Source organism: Equus caballus, chromosome 19, assembly GCF_041296265.1.
Source record: "Equus caballus isolate H_3958 breed thoroughbred chromosome 19, TB-T2T, whole genome shotgun sequence".
NCBI lineage: Eukaryota > Metazoa > Chordata > Mammalia > Perissodactyla > Equidae > Equus > Equus caballus.
Window position 1 is genome coordinate 33,876,805 of NC_091702.1, and position 23,644 is coordinate 33,900,448.

General features: G+C 39.6%; 2 protein-coding genes and 1 long non-coding RNA gene across 4 annotated transcripts in view; 1 reads left to right on the forward strand and 2 right to left on the reverse strand.

Moving 5' to 3' along the window:
* The window catches only part of LIPH (lipase H), a 48,829-nt gene extending 45,119 nt beyond the window's left edge, over positions 1 to 3,710 (reverse strand). Inside the window, exon 1 of the mRNA XM_014732788.3 lies at positions 3,531 to 3,710. Coding sequence (XP_014588274.1) covers positions 3,531 to 3,579 — 49 coding nt within the window. The 5' untranslated portion in view covers positions 3,580 to 3,710. The remainder of the gene's footprint in view (positions 1 to 3,530) is intronic.
* Positions 3,711 to 11,867: 8,157 nt separating this feature from the next.
* SENP2 (SUMO specific peptidase 2) overlaps positions 11,868 to 23,644 on the forward strand; it is a 41,023-nt gene continuing 29,246 nt past the window's right edge. Inside the window, exons 1-5 of one of the 2 annotated variants that reach the window (XM_005601859.4) lie at positions 11,868 to 12,269; positions 14,563 to 14,618; positions 17,812 to 17,945; positions 18,376 to 18,442; positions 20,508 to 20,598. In XM_005601859.4, coding sequence (XP_005601916.3) covers positions 11,947 to 12,269; positions 14,563 to 14,618; positions 17,812 to 17,945; positions 18,376 to 18,442; positions 20,508 to 20,598 — 671 coding nt within the window. In that variant the 5' untranslated portion in view covers positions 11,868 to 11,946. The remainder of the gene's footprint in view (positions 12,270 to 14,562; positions 14,619 to 17,811; positions 17,946 to 18,375; positions 18,443 to 20,507; positions 20,599 to 23,644) is intronic. The other variant, XM_001498854.7, reaches the window with a different exon arrangement.
* On the reverse strand, positions 12,170 to 17,915 carry LOC138918973 (uncharacterized). The gene is made up of 3 exons (XR_011428782.1): positions 17,173 to 17,915; positions 16,620 to 16,763; positions 12,170 to 12,661 (listed from the first exon to the last, which is right to left on the reverse strand). It is a non-coding gene; the product is annotated as an uncharacterized lncRNA (long non-coding RNA).

Consider the following 23,644-nt stretch of genomic DNA (forward strand, 5'->3'; position numbering starts at 1 on the left):
AATAACCTCTTTAGAACAGAGTTTCAGGGTCAAGTGTACTGACTCAATGCTGCCTGAAAGTATTCACTGAGATTCAGACCCAGATTAAGGCATACGTTCTCAAGTGTTCCACACGCCAGGCAGTGGATGCTAGTCAGCGTCTGGGAGACAGCTCAGCACATGATAATTGATGAAGGCATGATGTTTCCAGCAAGCTACACTTGAGCACACTCTTTTTTTTTTGCAGTAACATTGGTTTATAACATTATGTAAATTTCAGGTGTACATCATCATATATTTTGATTTTTGCGTAAATTACATCATGTTCACCACCCAAAGACTTGTTACCGTCCATCACCACACACATGAAGCACACTCTTATGCATGCCTGAAAACACTGTTCTGAAGGAATTTTCAAAAGTCCCAGAAATAAACTCCTCTTTAGACAAGAAACTCTGCCTTGGGGAAATTAGAAAATGAGTTGGATTCCTATTTTTAAGAGCTATAGAAGGGGGAGGTGACATGTCCCTGCCATGAAATTCTACAAATTTTTTAAATCCAAAAAGTAACTCAGTTTATATTTTTTTATTCAGAGAATAGCACTGAATTTGACGTTAAAAATCCATCCTGAGCCAGCTGACCAGGACCAGACCTGGTGGAATATCTCACGTTTCTCTTAACCCTGGTCAGAGACAGGCAAGAAGCATAGGGGCAAAATGCCCTCTTGGTTGGAAGGACATCTCTGCTTTTAACCGCTGGCTGTATTTCTTTAGGATACAACTGAGAAAACAGAGGAGAGGCCAGATTTTCTCACTCTCATCTCTTAATCATGTGCATAATAAATATGCACATCACACCTCACTCCCTCACTCGCCTTTGCCTCCAGTATCAGAGAAGGATGAGTCAAACACACACACAGAGTTATAAATCATCTGGAAAGGATTGCCAATTATTTCCGAGGAAATAATTATGTTTTTGGCACCCAACCATTTTCTCTAGGAAAATATCTACCTAGTTTTACACAAGTTGCCATAGGCCAAAATATTGATAGCGAGGTAACTTTAAAAAATATGAAGGACAACAGCCTTAATTTAGAACAATATTTGTCAACATGTGTTCCTTGGACCAGCTGCAACTGAAAAACCTTGAGAGTTTGGTAAAAATGCAGATTCCAGATCTCACCCCAGACTCACTGAGTGTGGATCTCTGGGGATTGCGTCTTTGCATTTTTAATAAATCCCCCCAGTGATTCTGGTGCACAATAGCATTTGCTAGCCATTGCTTTGTCCACTGGTAAGGTTTTGGCAAACATTCCTATCATGATTTCACAAAGGTTAAAACAACAAAGTAAAGATCTGTGAAAGTGAATGACTCGTATCCTTGGCATTTCTGAATCGTATCTTAACACTTGCTAATTTCTGGACTGAGAGGCAAAGAAGAGAGAAACAGAAAGTCAATGTATTTGTAATTAATAATTTCTGCGATCAGATGCATATTCTTCAACACCCTCCCCCACGAAAGTCCCAAGTTCATGGTTTTGCAGAGATTGAGAAGTCTAGATTTAGCTTACAGCTATAATTATGTCTTTTCCTTCTAGCTACAGAAGTTTATTGTGACGTGTCTCTGCTTAAATTCTATCATGCCGCAGTGAATCTTCTAGAGTCATTTAAAACAAGCCTTTGCTGATGAGATAATATTAAGTAAAAAGGCAGGTCACAAAAAAATTAAGTTCCAACTTTGTAAATAGAGATCTAGAATGGGAGACTGGAAGAAAGTACCCACGAATCATCATCAGGTTTTTGTGGTAGAGTTAGTCCCCACTCCCCTTAAGCTATCTCTAAATTTATGTTCATTTTTTAAATTTAAAAATGACAATGAAAAAGCACTTTAACATGTTGAGTTTTCAGTTAAAAAATGTCAACACTACTATAATTTTAACTTACTAGTAAATCAACTTCAAAAGCACAAATTAAGAAAAATTTATTTATTGGCCTGAAATCCTAATACAATTATTTTAATTTTTCCATTTCCCTTCTAAACTTTATTTACAGGCTTACATACATGATTTTAGCATAATTGTAATCTTAGTTTATTTACAAATTTGAGTTCTGCTTTTTCTACTTTGCATTACTTTATAAATGTGTTTGCACATTTCTGCATAGCTTCAGAATTATTTTATTTTTATTTTTTATTTTTTCCTCTCCCCAAAGCCCCCCAGTACACAATTGCATATTCTAGTCGTAGGTCCCTCGGTTGTGCTATGTTGGATGCCACCTCAGCATGGCTTGAAGAGCAGTGCCATGTTCACACCCATGATCCCAACTGACCAAACCCTGGGCTGCAGAAGCTGACCGCTCGAACTTAACCACTCGGCCATGGGGCCGGCCCCCGGAATTACTTTAAAGGCTACATTTTTTAAAGAGTTGATATACTGTACTTTATCCATGCCTGTATGTGGGAACATTTCTGTTGTATCTAGTTGCAAGTTATTATAAGCAACACATAGAATTGTCTTTGTGTACGAGGGTTTTTTTCTTTTATTTCTTTAAAAAAAATGCCCAGCAACGGTTCAAAGGGCATGAACACTTTTATGACTCCTAATATATAACATGTTTCCCTTCAAAACAATTGTACCAATCTTTACTACCATAAGCTACGTGAAAAAGAAATGAATTCCTAAAAAGGCTGGGAAATATTGACTTTAAAAAAAAAAAAGCATTTCATTTTGTTTTTGGTACCTTGCTATGTACATTACTGTTTTTTTAATTTCTTCATTATGATTGATAATTTTTAACTTATCAATATACCAGGCACCATTCTAAGGGTTTTACATGTATAAAATCATGTTTTTCTGTAAGAATAATTTATTTATTTATTTATTTATTTTTTGAGGAAGATTAGCCCTGAGCTAACAGCTGCTGCCAATCCTCCTCTTTTTGCTGAGGAAGACTGGCCCTGAGCTTACATCCATGCCCATCTTCCTCTACTTTATACGTGGGACGCCTGCCACAGCATGGCTTGCCAAGCAGTGCCATGTCCACACCCGGGATCTGAACCAGCATACCCCAGGCCGCCGAAGCGGAACGTGCGTATTTAACCACTGAGCCACTGGGCCGGCTCCTGTTAGAGTAATTTAAATAAGCCCTCAATGCAAGAAAGCTATGAAATCCTACCCTCTAGATATTAGATATTACAATAAAATTAAATTTAAAATTTCCAGAAAATAAATGATCTTATTTCATAAAGGTGGAAAGGCACAGAAAATTTAACTAGGAAAGAAGACAACATTATTCGAGATTTTTCAGCATGTTTAATTTTTGTACATCGAAAGAATAAGTTAATTCAAAGGAATAATAATTTCTTTTATTACCGAGAAAAATTTTTTTTTTTTCAGAATTAGAAAGTTCATTTAACCCAATTTTCTTTCTTTAAAAATGACCACATGAAACTTTAAAAGTCCACTGAAGGAACTGGGATGGTAAAATGCAAAATGATAGTAATGCTAAAATGTTTTTAAAATAATTAAGACAAGCATTCCGTAAATAACCTACCTGGTCTCACCAAGCACATCAAACTGATGAAGAAGTATAATTTCAGCATGTGGAAACTGGAGCGAGCGCGTCACACTCACCAGAGAACGACTTCCTTCTCAGCGCCTCAGAGTCTCCACTGAGAGCCTCGCTCTGGGAGAGCCCAGATAACTAATCCAGAGGTGTGGTGACAACAGGAAGTTCCTGAGGAACTGTGGGCAGGTCCCATCCCTCTCAAGATATTTGACTCCTCCCCTTTTCAATAAAAGATCAGGTATGTTTCTGTCTTACACAATTTTATGCATATCTTAACGTCATAATATGTATTTGCAGAGTGACGAGCTCAAATTCGTTTCATTCTCTGTGGGTGGTTTATTAGTCGTTTGGCTTGGGTGTGTTGAAATCTAGTGTGATTTGAGATATTTCCCCCTCTTGTTCTTATGAATGAAACAAATCCGGTTAGTGTTCTGTTGGCCTGTGTATACAAAACTACTTTTTATGTTAATTCGCAGACTCATTCCTCATAGGGCAGTCGTTAGATTTTATTAAGAGCATTTCAAGTCCAGTCATATACCTATATTTGCCAAAACATGCTTCAGATTGAAGGAAACTTTTTATGGTATTATACATATTTTTATTTCTTCCTATCCGGAGCTCACATTTCTCTATTACTCTGTTAGTTCTTCTTTCCCTGCTTTTTTTTTAAGGAAAAGTAAATGCAAAAGCTTTAGAGAACAATGCCTGAATCTATCCACCACACTGTTAGAAGTAACTAAACTTGTGCTCCCACAGCTACAAGGTAATTTAATTCCCTTTCTGGTGGAAGGGCTTGCAACACTTACTCAGGCTTGTGGTGGCCTGACCAGCTGAAAGATAAATTAATAAAGACACAGACAATTTAAGAATACGTTTTCACCCAAAGCATCAGGCAAAAGCCACTAGTCTTTTAGCCCTGTCTACCTGAACTATGTGTTTATGAAATAACAGCATCTCTCATCTAAGTTTATCAGTTCTCTGTGTCTGCATTCCATTTGAATAGCAGGGGATTCCTTGCAGGAAATAGATTATAACAATGCTTCCCAAGGAATCAGTACATCAGAATCACCTGAGGGGCTTTTAAAAGTACACAGATTTCTGTCACACCTCAAACCTAATGAAAGCCAACATTCCCTAGCAGTAGTCCACTGACCTGGGTTCAAATCCCACATCTTCCACTCACTAGCTGTGTGGTCTTAACCAAAACATTTGAGTTCTCTAATTCTTAGTTTTCTCAACTGTAAAATGAAGGTAGTAAAACCACACATCTCCCAGGGTTGTTATGTGAATTAAACGAGATATTACAAATAGAGTTCTTTTAGCACTGTGCCTACTACCAAGGTAAGCGCATTCACCACTCAGTAACTATTGTTATTACTTGACTGGTCACACAATCTACACCTTTCCCTGCCATCAGAAGGTGGGCTGCACAATGCTGAGAAGAGGGATCAAGTGGAGAATCTCTGGGATTTTAGGAATGGAGGCCACCTTACAACAGTGATGTTTCAGATAAATGACTTTAGTCAGCACTTTATTTTTGTCTTTCATCTCCTGCTTGGAGAAATAAGTTAAGGATACAGAAATAGGAAAACCGAATATATGACCTGCTAGCTTTTTGATGTTTCCATTTTGTAATAAGCTTTACTAATTAGAAAACAACTGCTCTCTGGAACTAATAGAGAATTGTTTCACATTCTCTTAGGAACCTGTTATGGAACGCATTGCTCCCTGTTGGATCAGTGTACTTGCCTGATAAATATTTGTTGAGCTCATATCAGTTTTAGCACCATGTCAAGTGTTTATCTAGATGGAGCCAATGTACATTTTCCTGGAAACTAGTCAATGATAGGATAAGAATAATTTCTGTTTGGCAGCCTCTTTGTGTTACTCAGAATGATTTTCCTGCTGGTAGGCACAGAAGGTTCCCTAACTTCCCAGCTGTGTGCTTGTTTCTACTTCCAGCGTTCACAAAACAGCACAAGAATCAGCGGGAGAGGGGCTGGCCATGGGGCTGAGTGGTTAAGTTCAAGTGCTCCATTTTGGATCCTGGGCATGGACCTAGCACCACTCATCAGGCCATGCTGAGGCTGCATCCCGCATAGCAGAGCCAGAAGTACCTACGACTAGAATGTATACAACTATGTACTGGAGGACTTTGGGGAAAAGAGAAAAAAAAAAGATTGGCCACAGATGTTAGCTCAGGTGCCAATCTTTAAATTAAAAAAAAAAAAAAGAATCAATGGGAGAACTCATTCCCTGTTTTTTGGGTTAGCGAGAAATATCAAGTATGAAAAAATATAAAACATTCCAAAGGATGGGGGAGGGGAGAGGAAGGGAGAACTGGAGAATGGATGTGACTACAAAGGGCTAGCATGAGGAATCTTTGAGAGGTGGGTTAGCTCTGTCTTCTGCTTGTGGTGGTGGTTACAGGAATCTAGACAGATGATAAAATTGCACAGAACTACACACACGCACACACACACACATGCACACACACAAATAGGTACATGTAAAACTGGTAAAATCTAAATAAGCTCTGTGGATTGTACCAACGTCAATTTTCTGCTTTTGATAGTACATTCTAGTTATGTAAGATGTTACAATTGGGGGAAACTGGGTGAGGGTACATGGGACACGCCTGTACTATTTTTGTAGCTTTCTGTGAACCTATAATTATTTCAAAATAAAAGTTTCTAAAAATTCCAAAAGTTGGGCCCACTCATAACCATGTGAATGTTAACATTTGTTCAAAGGTGTTCTCAGGAAAACTATTTCTTCATTTCTCATCAGTTAGTCAAGGGTGAATAAACCTCAATTTTCTTAAAACTGTGACCCTGATAAATGATCATAACTCAAGAATATCACAATTTTCCTCATTTTTAATCTACTATTACGTGCTGGCTTTTTTTTTTTTTTTTTTTTAACCTAGAAATCACTTGCTACAGACAGCAGAGTAGAAAGGGCCAGGCAAGCTTTCAAACTCGTGGACGGGAAAAACAGGTATGGAAGTTAATGGAACTGAGCGGAGGTGGTTTTATGGCTCTCCTTGGCTTCAACCAATGACCTATGTTCTCTCCCGCCCTGGTCTAGGGCTCCAAGCTGGTATATGACTCACTGTAACATCCTTTTGTCTTATCCCCATCAGTGACCCTGCAATCTCTCACTTGTGAGCCAAGTCTGGAAGATAAGACTGTTCCCTCGGTTCCTATTCTACAAGGAGATCCGGGTCACTTTCCTCAAATTCATATATTTGTTTCATTTCTTCATTCCTTCATTTATTGAACATTTCTTGAGCTTCCATTTAAAAAAATAATAAGGAAAAAATAGGAGATGTCTCCTTCCCTCAAGAAGACAGACACATTAGTGATAATACTAATATAGAGATATGCATACACATTCCAGAGGAGAACCAAGCAGGAAGCAGTAAGATGATGGGAATCCCAGAGGGAGGAGCCATTGGAAAAGCTTCACACAGGAGGTGCCTTTCGAGCTGAGTTCAAAAGACTAGGTAGGAGTCTACGCGGTGAAGAAGGTGGAGGAAAGGCATTCCAGGGAGAGGGAGCAACTTGGAGGCATGAAAGAAGCGTGGATTGAGAGTTTGGTGTGTAAGAATAGGGAAATGATAAGATAACTTGAAGACAGGCTGTGAAGAACTTTGTGTCATGCTCAGGATATTGGATTTTACCTTCAAGGCAGTGGGAACCCAGCTTTATTCTTGTTCACTTATTTATATGTTCATAAATTACTGTTACATAATAATACAAATAAACATAAATAATATATACTAGAATAGTATATTATATTAAAAATGTAATAAATATTAATATATGCAAGATAATATATTCATGTTAACCTATTAACATCATTATATGAATACTTTTTTTGGTAGTTAATTACAAAACAGGAACTGAATACTACTTTTTTTTGGCATACTGCTTTTCTGGCCTAAGAAATATGTTTCATGCAATAAAGCTACTTTGTTTTAGAAACCATGACTTTCTTACAAACAATGTATTAAACAAAATCAGCGCTCATCCAGTGCATTCAGTGACTGCTTGTTTTCACCGAGCTGCTCAAACACTTTGAGGAGAGACTGCTCTAGCCAGGGCTGTATGCACACTGCCAAGACAGAGGCAAAATGGTTTTACTTACTAAAAGGTAATTAAACAAAAAGGAATCAACAAAAATTTCGGAGGAATATTCAATATTTGACATCCTTGGTACTATGTATTTTAGATTTATTTGGGTCTTAAACTGTTGTTTTAAAATATTATTATAATCAGATTTCTGTTTTTATTTTTACTCAGCTGGCTTCCCAAGCATTGGTCATGAGAATGCTGCACTTTCATTAGACACTTATTCCCTGGAGCAGGCACACAGAATTGTCTGGGTGAGAAGCAACTCGATGGAAAAATCCACCCCTGTAATTTGGAGGGTCTATCCTCATGACTTCTGACTTGGGCTCGCATTTGGAACCATCGTGACCCATCTGAGGAATTCATGCTGTCTAACTCAGCAGGGTACTTCTTGCCTGGTGGAATCCTTCTCTTCTGGCTGCATCTCAGTTTCAGCTGCTCCCAGAGATACCTATCTCTCCTTTCGAGGTTTTCCCTAGGGCCATCCAAAGTCAATTTTAGGGTTGCCCCATATTTTAAGTCAGATCACTCCGAACAAACCTCTGGAATCTGGGGGAAATCAACCCAACCATTTTTTTTTCTTTTTTGAGGAAGATTAGCCCTGAGCTAACTGCTGCCAATCCTCCTCTTTTCGCTGAGGAAGACTGGCCCTGAGCTCACATCCATGCCCATCTTTCTCTGCTTTATATGCGGGATGCCTGCCACAGCATGGCACGCCAAGCGGTGCCATGTCCACATCCGGGATAAGAACCGGTGAAGCCCGGGCCACCAAAGCAGAACATGCACACTTAACCACTGTGCCACCGGGCCGGCCCCTCAACCCAACCATTTTTAAGTTTACTTTCTTTAATAAATAAGACGAACAATATAAACTTACCTTCTTAACAATAAAAGGCAACTAAACAACAAAAAGAGACAGATCACCCTGAAAACAGATAAAGGAGTGACAGGTAGAAGAGGAGGTGGCTATTGCAATGGTGTGAGAAATGATCAGGCCCTGAACCACAGTAGCTCCGATTGGTTTGCGGAAGGGAAGGGGCAGATCTGCGGAAAACGTAGGATGCAGAACCGGCAAGTTAAACGGCTTATTAGAAACACGAAGGAAAGAGACGGAAGAGAAACATTTAGAATTTAGCTTTGCTGGGCATTGAAGGAGGTCCTTCACATATGTAAACACATTTAATTGGCCTACAGATCTGAGAGGCAAGTTTGATGAACTCTGTTTTACAGGTTAGGAAACAAGCTTAGATAGGGCCTGGTGCTGTTTCTCCACAAGGCAGGCAGAACCAAATGCAATCAATGTGAGCAAATTTTGTAATAAAATCCAGGCAAGAGAGAACTGTGCTTCCTTTTGGCATAATAAGGCCAAGGTTATTATCAGACAGATTGAATCAAAGTCACATCATTAGGAGGACATGTTTTCCTTGAGTCCTAGAGGAGTTGGTCTCCAGAAGGGAACTAATCTTCAGGATGGTGAATTATGTTGGATTTTATGCATGTTAGGCCCAAACCAACAACATCTCATCTATGGGCTCCTACTCCATTCCATCAAATGGCCCAGGACCCCGTCCTGACAGGGGTCAGCAAAGACAAAGTTGAGAGGAAATCTCTTAACATTCGAAGAATGCTGGCAAAGGGAAAATTTGCAAGACTAAAGAATAGACTTCAGGGCTGGGTCTTCACTGTTTTGCGGAGGGTAGGCAGGTTTTGAGGAAGATGGGGGAGGGGACCTGGAAAGGCTTGAAGGAGAAGATCTTAGCAGGAGGACAAGGAAAACTGGCGCAATCATTTAGAATTCCCTACGAAAACTTAAGCAATGACTTTATGCCCTTCCAGCGGTACAAGGGTGCAAGTTATCCAAAGCAAGGGCAGAAATCTCAATGTTCTTGTTACTCCATATGGTTTTGGGATTCTCCTCTGGCCCTCCGCTGAAGAGTTCCCGGGTCCAGGACTGGCTGCGGCAGTGTTGGGGTTGGGGATATGGATAATCCCACCCCTTGCCCAGTGGACGGGCAGTGGCCCATGCCCCTACTGTGGACGACAGGACTGTGAAAGCATCAACTGGCAGACGAGTCCCAGGTGGGAGCGACTGGAAGTCTGAGTCCCCTTTTTTCCTCTGTTTCAGAGGGCAACTAGAAACACTAAGAGGACACAAAGTGGGTGTATGTGTGCGGGAGGCTGGCAGTTGCCACATTCATGAGTTACTGTTTGCTGATGCCCAGGGAGTTGGACTGAGGTCTGTAATTGTGAAACCCTCCCACTTTTCCTGGTGGATTACTGACAGTTCAGTATTCTGTATGTGCAGCTGCTATTATCGAGGCAGGAAAAGAAAAAAAAATGTGTTGTGTTCTGAGATCTGATGCCAATATTTCTTTCTTTCTTTTTTTTTTATTTTTAAAGATTTTATTTTTCCTTTTTCTCCCAAAGCCCCCCTGGTACATAGTTGCATATTTTTAGTTGTGGGTCCTTCTAGTTGTGGCATGTGGGATGCCGCCTCAGCATGGCTTGATGAGCGGTGTCCTGTTCACGCCCATGATTCGAACCAGGGGAATCCGGGGCCGCCAAAGCAGAATGCACGAACTTAACCACTCGGCCACGGGGCCGGCCCCTGATGCCAATATTTCTTAAATCTTGGTGGCCAGAACCTGGGACGAGCTGCCATTCTAAAGCAGCTTACAGTTTTCTGATATATGTTTTGAATGAAGATTGCTCTTTTGTTTTGGAGAATCCCTTTTTAGCACTTGAGTGGTCTTGGTTTGGCAAAAGCAAAGACCAATTCTTATAGTGGAATGGATAGTTGGGACATAGGTGAGCTGCTCTGCATATAATGCCAACGATAGTCTTCTTTTGTTACTGGGAATACGGCCTGAAACGGGTTAGGGGAGAGGTGGAAGGGAAATTCTCTTCTGTTGGTGGCTTGTAAAAGATGTTGAGTGGAGAGATGACCTCAAGGGGAGGAGAATCCTTTTGGGAGACAATGGGCTATGGGCTGTAGAAGCTGTACTTGTAATAGCCACTTCAATCTTCTTCTCGACTTTGTAATTCTCTTATTCCCAAACTTTCAGTAACAGCCTGGTGTTAGGCATGGCTTGGGGAACCAAGCGAGGGGCCTATGTCCACACTTGGGATTTGCTTCCACTCTCTAGGAACTGTCCCCCATCCCCCCAGGCCTGAGTAGTGGCAACCAAAGGTGGGGAGCTGGTGATTCTGGAGCTCTAGGGGGTGGCCTGCAGCAGAATTCTGGAACACTGTTTATTGAGCAAAGGATAGGGCTGTACTAGGGAGTGCCTGTGTTGAAGTTCAAGCCAGTCTGGAAATCTGGTCTTAACTGGATCACAGGTAAGGATCAAGCGTAGTCAGGGTGCATCTGTGGGGCATGGAAACCTTGAGGGTTCCCAGGACTGTCTGGCAGAGGGTGGAGGGTGGGGGAGAGGTATAAGGGGTGGGGGGTGGGGGGGGGACACTGGATTTTCTATTACTGAGTGGGACATTTTCTGTTCTTAAGCAGAAGCGTGACCTCTAGATAACAGGGAGACTAATTAGCAGCGCTCCCTGCCAGCCCAGGGGAGGAGAATAGTAAGTACTAGCAGGCCACAGGTACCTTTTCATCCTTAAGTTTCTTTGAAGACTTCTTGAGTTCTGCCCTTCCCTTCCCCTGCACTTTGCATACACGTTTATCACAGCAGACAGTTACTTGCTATTATAATTTGTAACTGTCTCCCCCATAGGCTGACCTCAAGGGCAAGGGGCTGGCCCTGGTACTCATACTCCGGTTCAAATTCTAGCTATGCCACTAGCTAGCGTTGTGACCTCAAGCAAATTACTTAATCGCTCTATGCGTCGACTTCCTTATTTATTAAAAATGAGCAAAAACTCCCCATCGCCTCTGGTTGCTGGCAGAAATGAAGGTGACAATGCGTGTAAAGTACCAGGCACAAGGTATATGCAAAATAAAGGGCGCCTACCACGGCAAACATCTGTTAAGTAACCTGACCTACCTTTACTTTGCGCACTCAACACATTTACTGAGCATCCACGCTATTTCAGACCACCGGAGCGCTCCCTCCCAGATGGAGAAGCCTCACGTGGGGCCTGTGGGCCTTGTCCCGCAAGCCGTCTCACGACTGGCTGCGCCAATAAGAAAACCCCGCCCACAACCCCTTCGATGTCGTCAGCGATTGGACCGGCACTGTCCCTCAGGCATTTTGGTTGCTAGGCTCGGGTGGTGGGGTCCTAGGTTGCGCGTGCGCAGATGGAGAACGAAGATGCTTTCCGGTCGGGCGGGAGGAGGTGACGTCGGGAGCGGTGGCGGGCGGGGGCCTCCTGTAGCCCTGGGGACGTTGTATCTCTGGGCCCTCTGGCCGCGTCACAAGTCGGCGACTAAGCCTTGGCGGTGGTGGCCGAGGCGGCGAAGGCGGCAGCGGCGGCGACAGCTCTGGGGTTTGCGTCTCGGGGTGTGTCGGCCGCCGCTGCTGCTTGGGCCTGGTATGTACAAATGGCTGGTTAGGATTCTCGGCACCATTTTCCGTCTCTGTGACCGGCCGGTGCCCCCTGCCCGGGCCCTCCTGAAGAGGCGGCGCTCGAACAGGTGAGAAGAGAGGGGGCCCAGCGCCGGCCTAGTCGTTCCCTTCCCCCACCCGGGTTCGGCGAGGAGGGGCGCTGGTCCAGCCGGCCCGGCCCTGCTCAGCCGAAACAGTTGGGGGGCCGAGGCCGGAGAGCTGCGGGTCGCGGGTGTCCTGGTGACGTAGTCGCTCCCTCCGCTCTGTGCGGATGCGACTCCTGATGATGGAACGAGCTCGTTGTCGTTGGAGTGGCCGGTGATGGCTAGGATCTTTGATGTTCCTGTCAGAGTCCGGGCTGGTTGCTGTCAGCAACTGGGGCTTTATCGTATATTGCTGCTCTTGGGTTGAAAATTACAAATTGAAGGAATACTGTCTTTGTTGTGGCTCACTGTTCACGAAGCACACTCCCAAGTGTCATCTGTGGGTAATAACTGCAGTTAAGAGAAGTCAGATTCATAGCTTGCCCAAAGTCGTTTTGACTGCTGGTACTGTTCTCTCAGCACCAAGAGACAGCAGCTGTCTTGTTCTGAAACAGCTGTTAAGCTGCGTGTGTGTGTTTTCTTAATGGGAGGGAGGGAGAGTGGTTCTGTGCTTTAGGATTAGCTTATGAGAAAAAAAATTAGGTACCTCATTCCTTTAAAAAGATCACTAGTCCGTACTCTAAAATTCAGTTAGCATTTTGGGGAAACTGAAAGCTGTTCTGACTTAGCATTTACCCCTTGGTTTGTCCCATTTCACGGTGTCTACCTCCTTGCCTAAGATTTAATCTAGGGAATAAAATACCATACCAATTCTGTACAGCCCCCCCCCCCCAACTTTTAGTGATCAAGTGTTAATTTCATTTCTTATTAAGCCTCGAGATCATTGAAGGGTGGTTTCTTGGAGCTTGAGAGAATAAGATAATTAATACATGAGTCTGAGAACACAGGTCATTGATAAAATTGGCTGTTGGCTAAATTCCATAATGTGTTCCAGAGAGGGCAAGGTTTCAACTTATTCTTCCTTTCTACCTTTCTGTAGGGTTGATACAAGGATCATTTTGGAACATGTTGTAAAGTGCCTAAAAGGATGCTTAATATATAGAAGGGTAGAGTTTGTTTATTCTGCCCTGGGGGTCTCGTGCAGAGGCTGGTGCGTGACAGGCACTTGGTACAGATTTATTGATTAAGGGAATATTAATTCCCTCTCCCCTGTCCTTTCTATTTGCTATGAATCCCTGCTAGTCAGGGAAACAGTGGTTTGGAGATAAAAAGCCTGTTCTTTATCATACAGCCTTAATCTAAAACAACTCTTCTCAGTGTGAGCCATTTTTCAGTCAAAATGAAGCCAGGAGGTCTTGTTGGGATGACTAAAGTTATGAAATGAATGGTTCCCCTGGGAGTTAGTCTGTTCACTTTTTTGTAAATATGATCAGTCATAATCATTTTTAGAAGATGATTTGGAGTATACCATGAAACTTTAGCATTCTTAAGGTATAGGTCCAAAAACTGCTGAATTCCCAAATTCTTAATTACCATTGTAATATAGTGTCCATGATAAAAATACAGTTAAATTGAACACCTTTTCTGGCTGAGAACTCTCTCTTTTTTTTTTTGAGGAAGATTAGCCCTGAGCTAACTACTGCGAATCGTCCTCTTTTTGCTGAGGAAGACTGGCCCTGAGCTAACATCCGTGCCCATCTTCCTTTGCTTTATACATGGGACGGCTACCACAGCATGACTTTTGCCAAGCGGTTCCCTGTCCGCACCCGGGATCCAAACCTGCGAACCCCGGGCTGCTGAAGCGGAATGTGCGCACTTAACCGCTGTGCCACAGGGCTGGCCCCTGAGAACTATCTTTTAAGGCCTTTTATATTGTCTACTTCTACCTGAAGTAGAAAATGACTTTATTATGGGCGAGGCGGGGGGGGGGGGGGGAGGGGGTGTCATCTTTGAAAAGGAAATTATTTGTTGTTTTAAAATCATTTCTGGAGAGACAAAGGAAATAACTAGTCCTGGGCTCTTACCTATGTTCGTTTACTAGCTAAGTGATTTCTGACCAATTTCAAGTTTGTGCTTTAGCCAAATCACAGATTGTTATATGATAGGGAGTTTTGGTTCTCTCTCAAATAGTTGAAATCATTGTGTGAAGTCCTCAAATGCTAAAGGCCTACTACAGAGTAGCGTTCTCTTTTAAAACACCAGTGGGATCTCATTTGATGACCAAGGGGCTGGAGGGGGCTGTGTTGTCTGAATAGTAAGTTTATTTATAGAGTGGATATGTGTGTATATAAAAATATATATGTGCATATATATATTTCTCTCTTTTCTCTTTTATCAGCACTCTGTTGTCTACAGTGGACACTGATGAAATACCAGCCAAAAGACCAAGATTAGGTATTGAATATTAATTTTAAAAATTAGTTTTTTTAATAGGAAAAATATACGCATGGAACAAAATTCAAAAGGTAACAAGTATATGCAGTGAAAAGGAAGTCTGTTTCTTGTCCCTTTGCTACTCAGTTATCTTTTCTAGAGGTAACTACTGTTACCGGGGACTAAAGTATCTTTCCAGATAAATAAGCCTATATGTTGAATGTGCATTTTAAAATTCTAAATCTTCCTATAAAGAAAAGGTGCTTTTTAAATTTGAGGAGAAAACATTGTGAAAACTGCTTCAAACTGAGTTATCTCGTTCAGATAGCTGAGTGAACCAATCTAATGTGTTGCCCCAAATTGTTTACTTCCCTATATCTGAAGGGCTAGACGTCAGTTGGTAGAAGAGAATAAAGCTAGATTAGAGTAAAAGGAAAAAGCACAATGGAATACCATAATAATAATTTCCTCTTTCTCAAAAATGAATGAATTTGGATCTACGTCCAGATGTGGTAGTTAAGAGTGGACATGTCTATGTTAAGGTTTCACTCAAATCCACTGAGTACTTATTGAGCATGTCTTACTGCTAACAAAGTGTTAGGTTCTACAGGAAGTACAAAAATGAGTAAGTCAGGGTCTCTGTTTTTAAGAACCTTACAGTTGTAGGGGTATGTGATTATATAGTGGGGGGATATGACAGGTACATAAATAATACTAATGTCAGTGAGGATATTATAAGTGAAATAAGAAAAGTAGTAACAAAATACTGTCCAATTTTCAGCTGGTTAAGAGTCTCAGTAAATATTTGATGAAGTGGCTAGTATGTCATGAGATGAGTCTTGAAGGATGGATAGGAAGGAAAAGCATTCTAGGCAGAGGGAACAGTATGGGAAAGTTGTGCAATTCAGGAAATAGTGACTAGAACTCAGGGAAAAAGTTGGCAATAGAGAGATAGGTCAGATTGTAGAGGACATTGAATGCGAGGAATTTATACAAAATTCATTAGGACAGTATTTCCCAAAGCACAGGATAGATACCAATTCAGGAAATGATTTTAGGAGATTCAAAGTTCATAGCATTAAGTAACATTTGAATTATGTTATATGCTAAAAAAGTTGTATCCTTTTCAGTTATTTTTAATTTTCTGATTATTTTAAGTAGAAAAATCTTAATTTAATGCTAGTTATGTCTTCAATACTTGTCTAATATGTGCTAATCTCCCCTTTTTTAACAGGTTCAACTAGAACTTAGCATTGTTGTGTTTTCATTTCTTTATAAGACAAATGATGTCGCTTTATGTTAACAGTAGCCATATAAAATGACCTTTACAAATACATTTGTTTAGCAAAAAAAGTGAGTCAATTTTAAATAAAAATATAAATAAATAAGTATGTGTGGTAGAAAAAATTTTGACGTTAGTATTGCAGAAGGTTCCTGGTAATCATCTATTTCATGGACTTTTATATCTCTTCCATGATTTTCATGAAATATGTGTTATGATTTTCTGAATGGAAACTATAGAAGGGAACCTAAGCCAAGGGGGAAGCAGAGATAACACTTATTGGCAGAGTTTGTCAAGGTCTATAGCAGCACTGTTGATAGAGCTCTCTCCCGTGAGCGCTGCTGAACACTTGAAATGCGGCTAGTGCAACGGAGGAGCTGAATTTAATTTCAGTTAAATTTGAACTTACATAACTGCATGTGGCTACCGGCTATACTGCATCAGACAGTACAAGTCTATTGGTTGCTTTTGAGAGAAAAAGAGGAAGGGTAAAAGAAAAAAAGGAGCACCTTAGAATTGCGGACTCATGATCTTACAGATAAAAGGAGTTTTAAGAGATTTCATAGTCTAGTCTCAGGAAAATAAGGTGGTCTTATCCCCATTTTACAAATAAGGCAAGCCTTCCTTCCTTTTTTTTTTTAAGTCAGTGAGATTTTTGACAATCTTGGGGCATCCTCAGATTTTGACAAAATTTGTTAGGAAAATAAATATTATAATACTTTTTAGCTTATTAAGAGTACCTCTTGCCCTCTAGGGTCTGGATGACAGTCTGTGGATTCAGCACCAATTCCTAAAGTTCTTTTTCCTCCCACTTCAAGCACAGCAGAATGGAAGTGATGTCCCTCTACATTATTAGAGGGATAACCTGGAATTCTCTTTAATTCCTAAAATGAGAAACAAGTCATTTGGAAACTTTGGTACTTTTAAGTATTCTCTAGTTACAAATTATTTCAAATTGGATTCTGCTTTACCCAGCTATCACATCCTTCATGGTGTTTAAGTTATTCCCCTGTCATTCTGGAAAGTATTTTATATCTTATATGTTCTGGACTGCTTGTTGCTTAACAGCCACCATTTCAATTTCAGGCTATTTTTCTCTAAAGTGGAATGTGGCTAGGATGATGGTCTCTTTCCCTCAAACCTAGTGCTCTAAAATACCCTTAATTAGGAAATAGAAAGGAAATGGTAGAAAGCAAATCAGCAGTGTAGGAAGTGTGAGAATGGGGTAGTGTGATAAAAGGAGGAAGTGAGGAAAGCACTAAAATCTCCCCTTCCCCTTATTTATTTACTTACTTATTTTGTAATCTTTATTTTTGGTGGCAGGGAGGGGTGAGACTGAGATCTTCCAGCACATCTTCAGTAGCAGAGGGATAGCCTTGTTTCATCGTAGATATTTAAGAGCTGCATATCTTATCCTTCACTAATTTCTACCCTGGGCATAGCCAAGATATAATAGGCACTTCGTGAGTAGTTGTTTAGGACACCTGTATTGTTACCTGCCCAGGAAGGAAGGACAAACCAGTGAGTAAATGATAGTGCTTCCTGTAGGATTCTGTCATACCTAGTGACTAGTCGTTTCAGGTTAAGTTTTGCCCCTCTCTCTCTGGTAAAGAATTTTATATTCTGGAGAACGCATTTCTTAAAAGTTGTCATTTTAGGACTTTTTTTTGTGAATCACTCTGTGATTTGCTAAAGTGATGGTTTCATGTTTTTGTAGTATCCCAGATATTTTATTTACAAAAAAATCACAATGCTGGAATTCCAGTTATTCAGGTAGGAGAAAAATTATTTTTATAATTTTATCTCAACGGTTGAAAACAGAATTTCTAGTAAACACTGAAAGAGGCCTTTTTGTAATATAATCTTTTTTTTTTGCCAGAAGTTTATCACTCTATATTTATAGGTATATGTAATCTATATTACCCTGTCTAGATTGTTTTATTCACCAAGTGAAAACCAGTCTCTACAATGCTGCCAGCTTATTTGGATTCCCATTCCAGCTGAACACAAAGCCCATGGTAACTGCTGCTTGTAATGGAACACGGAATGTGGCCCCTTCAGAAGAGGTCAGTGGGGATAGGGCTCCAGTGGGGCTACTGATCTTTGTACTTAATCATTAAGGTTAAATTTTAGAAATACTCTCTTTTTAGGAATTAATGTGTAGAATAACTTCTTTCCAGCAATGTTCGTCTTTATTAGCCTTGATATAAAAGGCAAAAAATCAAAGGTTAAGAAATTACACGTTTAAAAAATATTTATGAAGAGCCTAATTATTAATACTTCTGCTTTTTAAATTTAAGTATGCATAAAGAACCTGGAATTGTTATTTTTTACATCATTTTGTGAGTCTTTACAAATTAAACATTTGGTTTTATTGATATCTCCTCTGTGAGCTAGCTAAATAATCACCAACAGAGTGATTTTTTTTTTCATATTAGAAACTTATTTAGATTTTAAAATTTAGATACTACAGATGTGATTCTCTTTGATTTTAAGGTATTTTCAAACTCATCATCTTGTGAACTGACAGGTTCTGGATCCTGGAACAACATGCTGAAACTGGGTGAGGTGGTCAAAATATTTCTGCTTCCCCCTACCTCCTTCTGCCAGTTTTTTCTGAGTTTTGAGAATATGAAAGGGAAACACTGATTTAGATAGGGATGAGAGCACAGACATATTCTCTCTACCATTCTAAAAAGCAAATAGCTTTCCTTTAGAATTGTCTTTGAATTCACTGTTGTGTTTTCTATTTGTATTATCAGTGTCCTTAATGTGACTTTGATCAAAGTTCATGCATTAAAAAAAAAACCCACAATACCCCACATTTCTTGAGAGCTTTCTCTGTGCTAGGCACTGTGCTAAGTTATCAGGAATAACAAAATAATAAAACCTTTAACAACAAAATAATGAAACAAATAACAAAATAATAAAACTTTTAATAACAAAACAAAATAATAAAACCTTTTATAGCAAAATGACAAAATAAATAGCAAAATAATAAAACCCTGCCTTTGAAGGACATCATGTGATTGGGGAACAGTCTTAGGTTCCCACTTCTCCCAGGTTTATGGATTAGGATCCTCCACATCATCCTTAGACCCTGAAACTGAATTGTAACTACTGTATATCCTGTACAAAATGCTGTGGTGGGGAAAAATCAGAAGAAGCCAAGTCCTGAAAGTGGCTGTGGTCTCTGCCACACAGGCAGGCTGGTAAAGTTTGAGAGGAAGGTGAAAAAGAGCTTTGAGAGAGCTTGTGCGTTCAGAAGTCAAAAGTGGAAGAAGCTCAGGAAATGATAAAAACCTTAGATTAGTGCTCCTCAAACTTTTTTTAGTAAAGTACCTCTGGTGGCAGAGAAGAACAAAGGAGAATAAGTGCGAACCCCCGAGTCTGAGCATATCCCAAAGGACATGGGACAAAGATGATACTTCTTTGAAGTCTTTCATTTCATTTGAAAAGTTAATATAAATTAGATTTTATAATCTATTCGGAGTGTTTGAATATATAAATGTTTAAAATTATTTACCATTAAAATCAATGTGTGGAAGGGATGGTAGATTTATCTCGTGCCTGAGGTAGTGGCACTATATTTCTGTGTAGCCTAGTCAGAGAAGCACAGGGATTCCTAGGGCAGGTTTTATATATAAAGATGTCCACAGTTTCTAATCTGAAACCCTTGGAGATGTGTTTGGGAATTCCAAATTTTTCCTATTTTGGGTATGTTGTGTTTATTAAATATTAGTTTAAAACCCCATGGGATTGAACATTGGTTCAAGTCAGGTTTTGCAAACAAATGAATTCAGGTCAGTATAGGTTTTGCTGCTACTGACTTATGAAAAAACTTTTAGTTTTAGATCTGTTTGCATTTTGGAGTCCTCAGGGACTCCAAGCCCCTGTAGTAGCTCCAGCAGAAAATGTGGCTGATGAAAATTTTGTTACCCTTTTTTGAAGTATAGTAACCATCTCACAAGTGTTGGAAGCTTCTGGTGAAATGTAGTAATATATGGCAGGTTTTCATTTAAAAATACTTCTGTTTTCTTAGGAAGAAGAAACAATTTACTTAATTTGATTAGATTATGGAGTTTGTCATCATTGGGTTCTTCATGCTTCTTGTTGGTCCCAGCAAGCAAAACTAGAAAAGCTTGCCTATGAGTTGTTACTACTTACCTGAGATCAGAGACAAACTAAGCAGTATTGCTTTTCCTTTTTTTTTTTTCCCCTGGGGAAGATTTGCCCTGAGCTAACATGCATTGCCAATCTTCCTCTTTTTGCTTGAGGAAGATTTGCCATGAGCTAACATCTGTGCCAGTCTTCCTCTATTTTGTTTGTGGCTCACCACCACAGCATGGCTGCCGACAAGTGGTGTAGGTATGCCTGTGAACTGATCCTGGGCCACCAAAGCGGAGCACGCTGAACTTAACCACTAGGCCATGGGGCCAGCCCCACTATTGCTTTTCCCTTAACTTTTATAAAGTTTGTGCTGGATCTCTGCTGTATAGTAATAGAATTTGAAAAAATAAGATACTTAGTGCTAGAAAGTAGATTGCTCACAGATTTTCTTTTCTAATGCAGACTGTTCACAGGTTTTTTGTTGTTGTTTTTACAATTACGAATGCATTTTTAAATAGGTAATAAATCTCCTAATGGAATAAGTGACTATCCAAAGATCAGAGTGACAGTAACCCGAGATCAGCCTCGCAGAGTCCTGCCTTCCTTTGGGTAAGTGTTAAATTCTGCCCTTCTGGAAGTGGAGACTTTGCACTTATTAGGTGCTCACTCTTGCTAGGCATTCTCCCTTTGATTCTGTTATGTAATCTTGTTAAGTAAATACTCTAAGGTTAGTAATTTGCCGAATATCATACAACTAGTGAGACACTCGAACTCAAGTGTGTTACTTTTTCTACCACATTATATGCTTATAGCGTCTGATTTTGCAAACCTTTTAAAAAAGAAATGTCCCTCAGTTCTACACTTTCTTTTGAAGTATAATACCCATACAGAAAAGTGCAGAAATCATGTGTATGGCCTGATGAATTTTCATACACTGAACCGTTCTTATTATTTTCTTAGTAATTTTCTTCTCCTTTCTGTGTGGTTACTTCCTAGAATTTCTACTGCTTGGATAGTAGACTTTCTGGATTGATCTAATTTTCCTATATATTATCTTCTTTTGTGGTTGTCCTTGCCTTTTTTTTTTTTTAAGATTTTTTTTGTTTTTTGCCTTTTTCTCTCCAAAGCCCCCCGGGACATAGTTGTATATTCTTCGTTGTGGGCCCTTCTAGTTGTGGCATGTGGGATGCTGCCTCAGCGTGGTTTGATGAGCAGTGCCATGTCCGCGCCCAGGATTCGAACCAACGAAACACCGGGCCGCCTGCGGCGGAGTGTGCGAACTTAACCGTTTGGCCACGGGGCCAGCCCCTGTCCTTGCCTTTTTTTAAAAAAAAAATCTTTCCCTGATTTTTTTTTCTTTTGGTTTCATAGTTTTTAAGTCGTAAGCATCCTTCTTCCTACTCCCCATGGTTTTTTCCAAGCATCTTATTCTTATTATAAGGATGCAATATCTTATCTCTAAAGTTAATTTTTTTTAAATTTCTTCTTCTTCTTGCTCTATCTGCTTCCTCTGAATTTCTCCTCCCCCTTTGGATTATTTTGGTCTTTCATATAGTCTTTATTCAAATACCTGATAATCTTTGTCTATCCACACATATTTAAGAGTGAGGCACAAACTAGGGCTCTCTGGAGTTGGATAAACGGCTAATAGTAGCGCTAGGAGAGAAAGTATAAAATGAGTCTGGAACATCTTATGCCAGAAATTAAAGGAGTGCTCAGAAACTGGGGGCATGTCAACATGACCCAGGAGGAAACGTGAGGGGGCTTTCACTGGCCCAACTGGGGACAATGTAAGCATCAAAATGAAGAAAGAGGAATACAGATGCTAGTAAATGTATAGCATGGGAGGGGAAAGATCTTCTCTGTAGTAAAATGTCAACTAATAAGTGTAGAAGGAATGATAGAAAATTACCATTTTGTAACTATCATGGTAATAACTGATATGTACAGGAATCGTCAGTTGAGCTGAAACTAGTAAGTAAAAGTTTAATGAGGTATGGGATATTTACATAAACTAAAAATATCTCTCACAAATTAATCATTAATTACAAAGGGAAAAGTAGTAACTTCAGAGTGGAGAAACTTGCCTGACACCATATTAACCAAAGGATCAAAGTTAAAGTCACCCACATGGGGCAAACTCACATGACCTCCAGATACATTGCACTGAGAAGGACATCATCACTTAATGTAGTATTCCTGCAGAAATCAATGATCTGAATCTAATTATGAGACAACTGGGTAAGCTGAAATTAAGGTTCATTCTACAAAACAACAGGCCTGTACTCTTCATTATACTGATGAAGAAAGACTGAAAAACCGAGATTAAAGGAGACCAAAGATAGACGACAGCTAAATGCAGTGTGAGCTCCTGCTTTGAATCCTAGATGGGAAAAAAATTTGCTATGAAATATATTTTTCATACCTCTGGAGAAATTTGAATATGGGCTCCATGTTACATATTGTATCGCTGCTGAAGTTCCTGAATTTGATGATTGTATTGTGGTTGTGTAAGTGATATCGTTGTTCTTGGGAGATAGTACTTGAATATTTAGAGGTGAACTTATTCCCTAAGCATTTAATGCTATAAAATGTCCCTATAAGGAAGGCTTTAGCTGCATCTCACACATTTTGAAATGTTGGTTTTAATTTTCATTCAATTTAAAATATTTTCTAATTTTTGTTTTACTTCCTCTTTAACCTGTGATTATTTTGAAGTGTAGAATTACGTTGTTTAACTTCCCAATATTTGGGACTTTCCAGATATTGTTTTGTTATTTATTTCTAGTTTAATTCCATTGTGGTCAGAGAATATATTTAGTATGATTTCAGTTCTTTTAAATTTGTTAACATTTGTTTTATAGCCTAAAATATGGCCTATCTGGGTGATGTTCAATGTGCACTTGAAAAGAATATGTATTCTGCTGTTGTTGGGTGGAGTGTTCTATAAATGTCAGGTCAAGGTTGCTGATAATGTTTTACAGGTCTTACCGATTTTCTGTCTACTTTTTTATTGATGAGCAAGGAGTGTTGATGTTTCCTACTGTAATTGTGGATTTGTCTATTTCTCTGTCTGGTTATGTCAGTTTTTGCTTCATGTATTTTGAAACTCTGTAGGTGAATATATGTGACCCAGATTCACCAGTTGCTGTCACTTTGCCCTTTTGCTTTATCATTTTCTGTCATATACATATTTTTTTCTGAACCATTTGAGAGTAAGTCTTAGACTCATGCCCCTTTAATCGTAAGTATTTGAATGTGTTTATTTCGTAAGAATGAGGACCTTCACTTCCATAATCACAGATTACCAAAATGAGAAAATTTAACATTGGTGTAATACTATTATATAATCTTATTTAAATTTCTTCATTATAGAAATGATTTTTTCTGGTCCACGATTCAGTGCAGGATCGTGTATTACATTTAATTTTCATGTCTCTTGGATCTCCTTTAATCTGGAACAACTCCTCAGCCTTTCTTTGACTTTAATAGCATGGATATTTTTAAGAAGTACAAAGCATTTCTTTCGTAGAATGTCCCTTAATTTTGTCTGATTTTTACTCATGATTTATTTTGATTATGCAGTTATTTTTTTGTAAAAACACTAGTACATCTGTGGTGGTGTATCGTTTTTAAAACATCACATCAAGAGAAG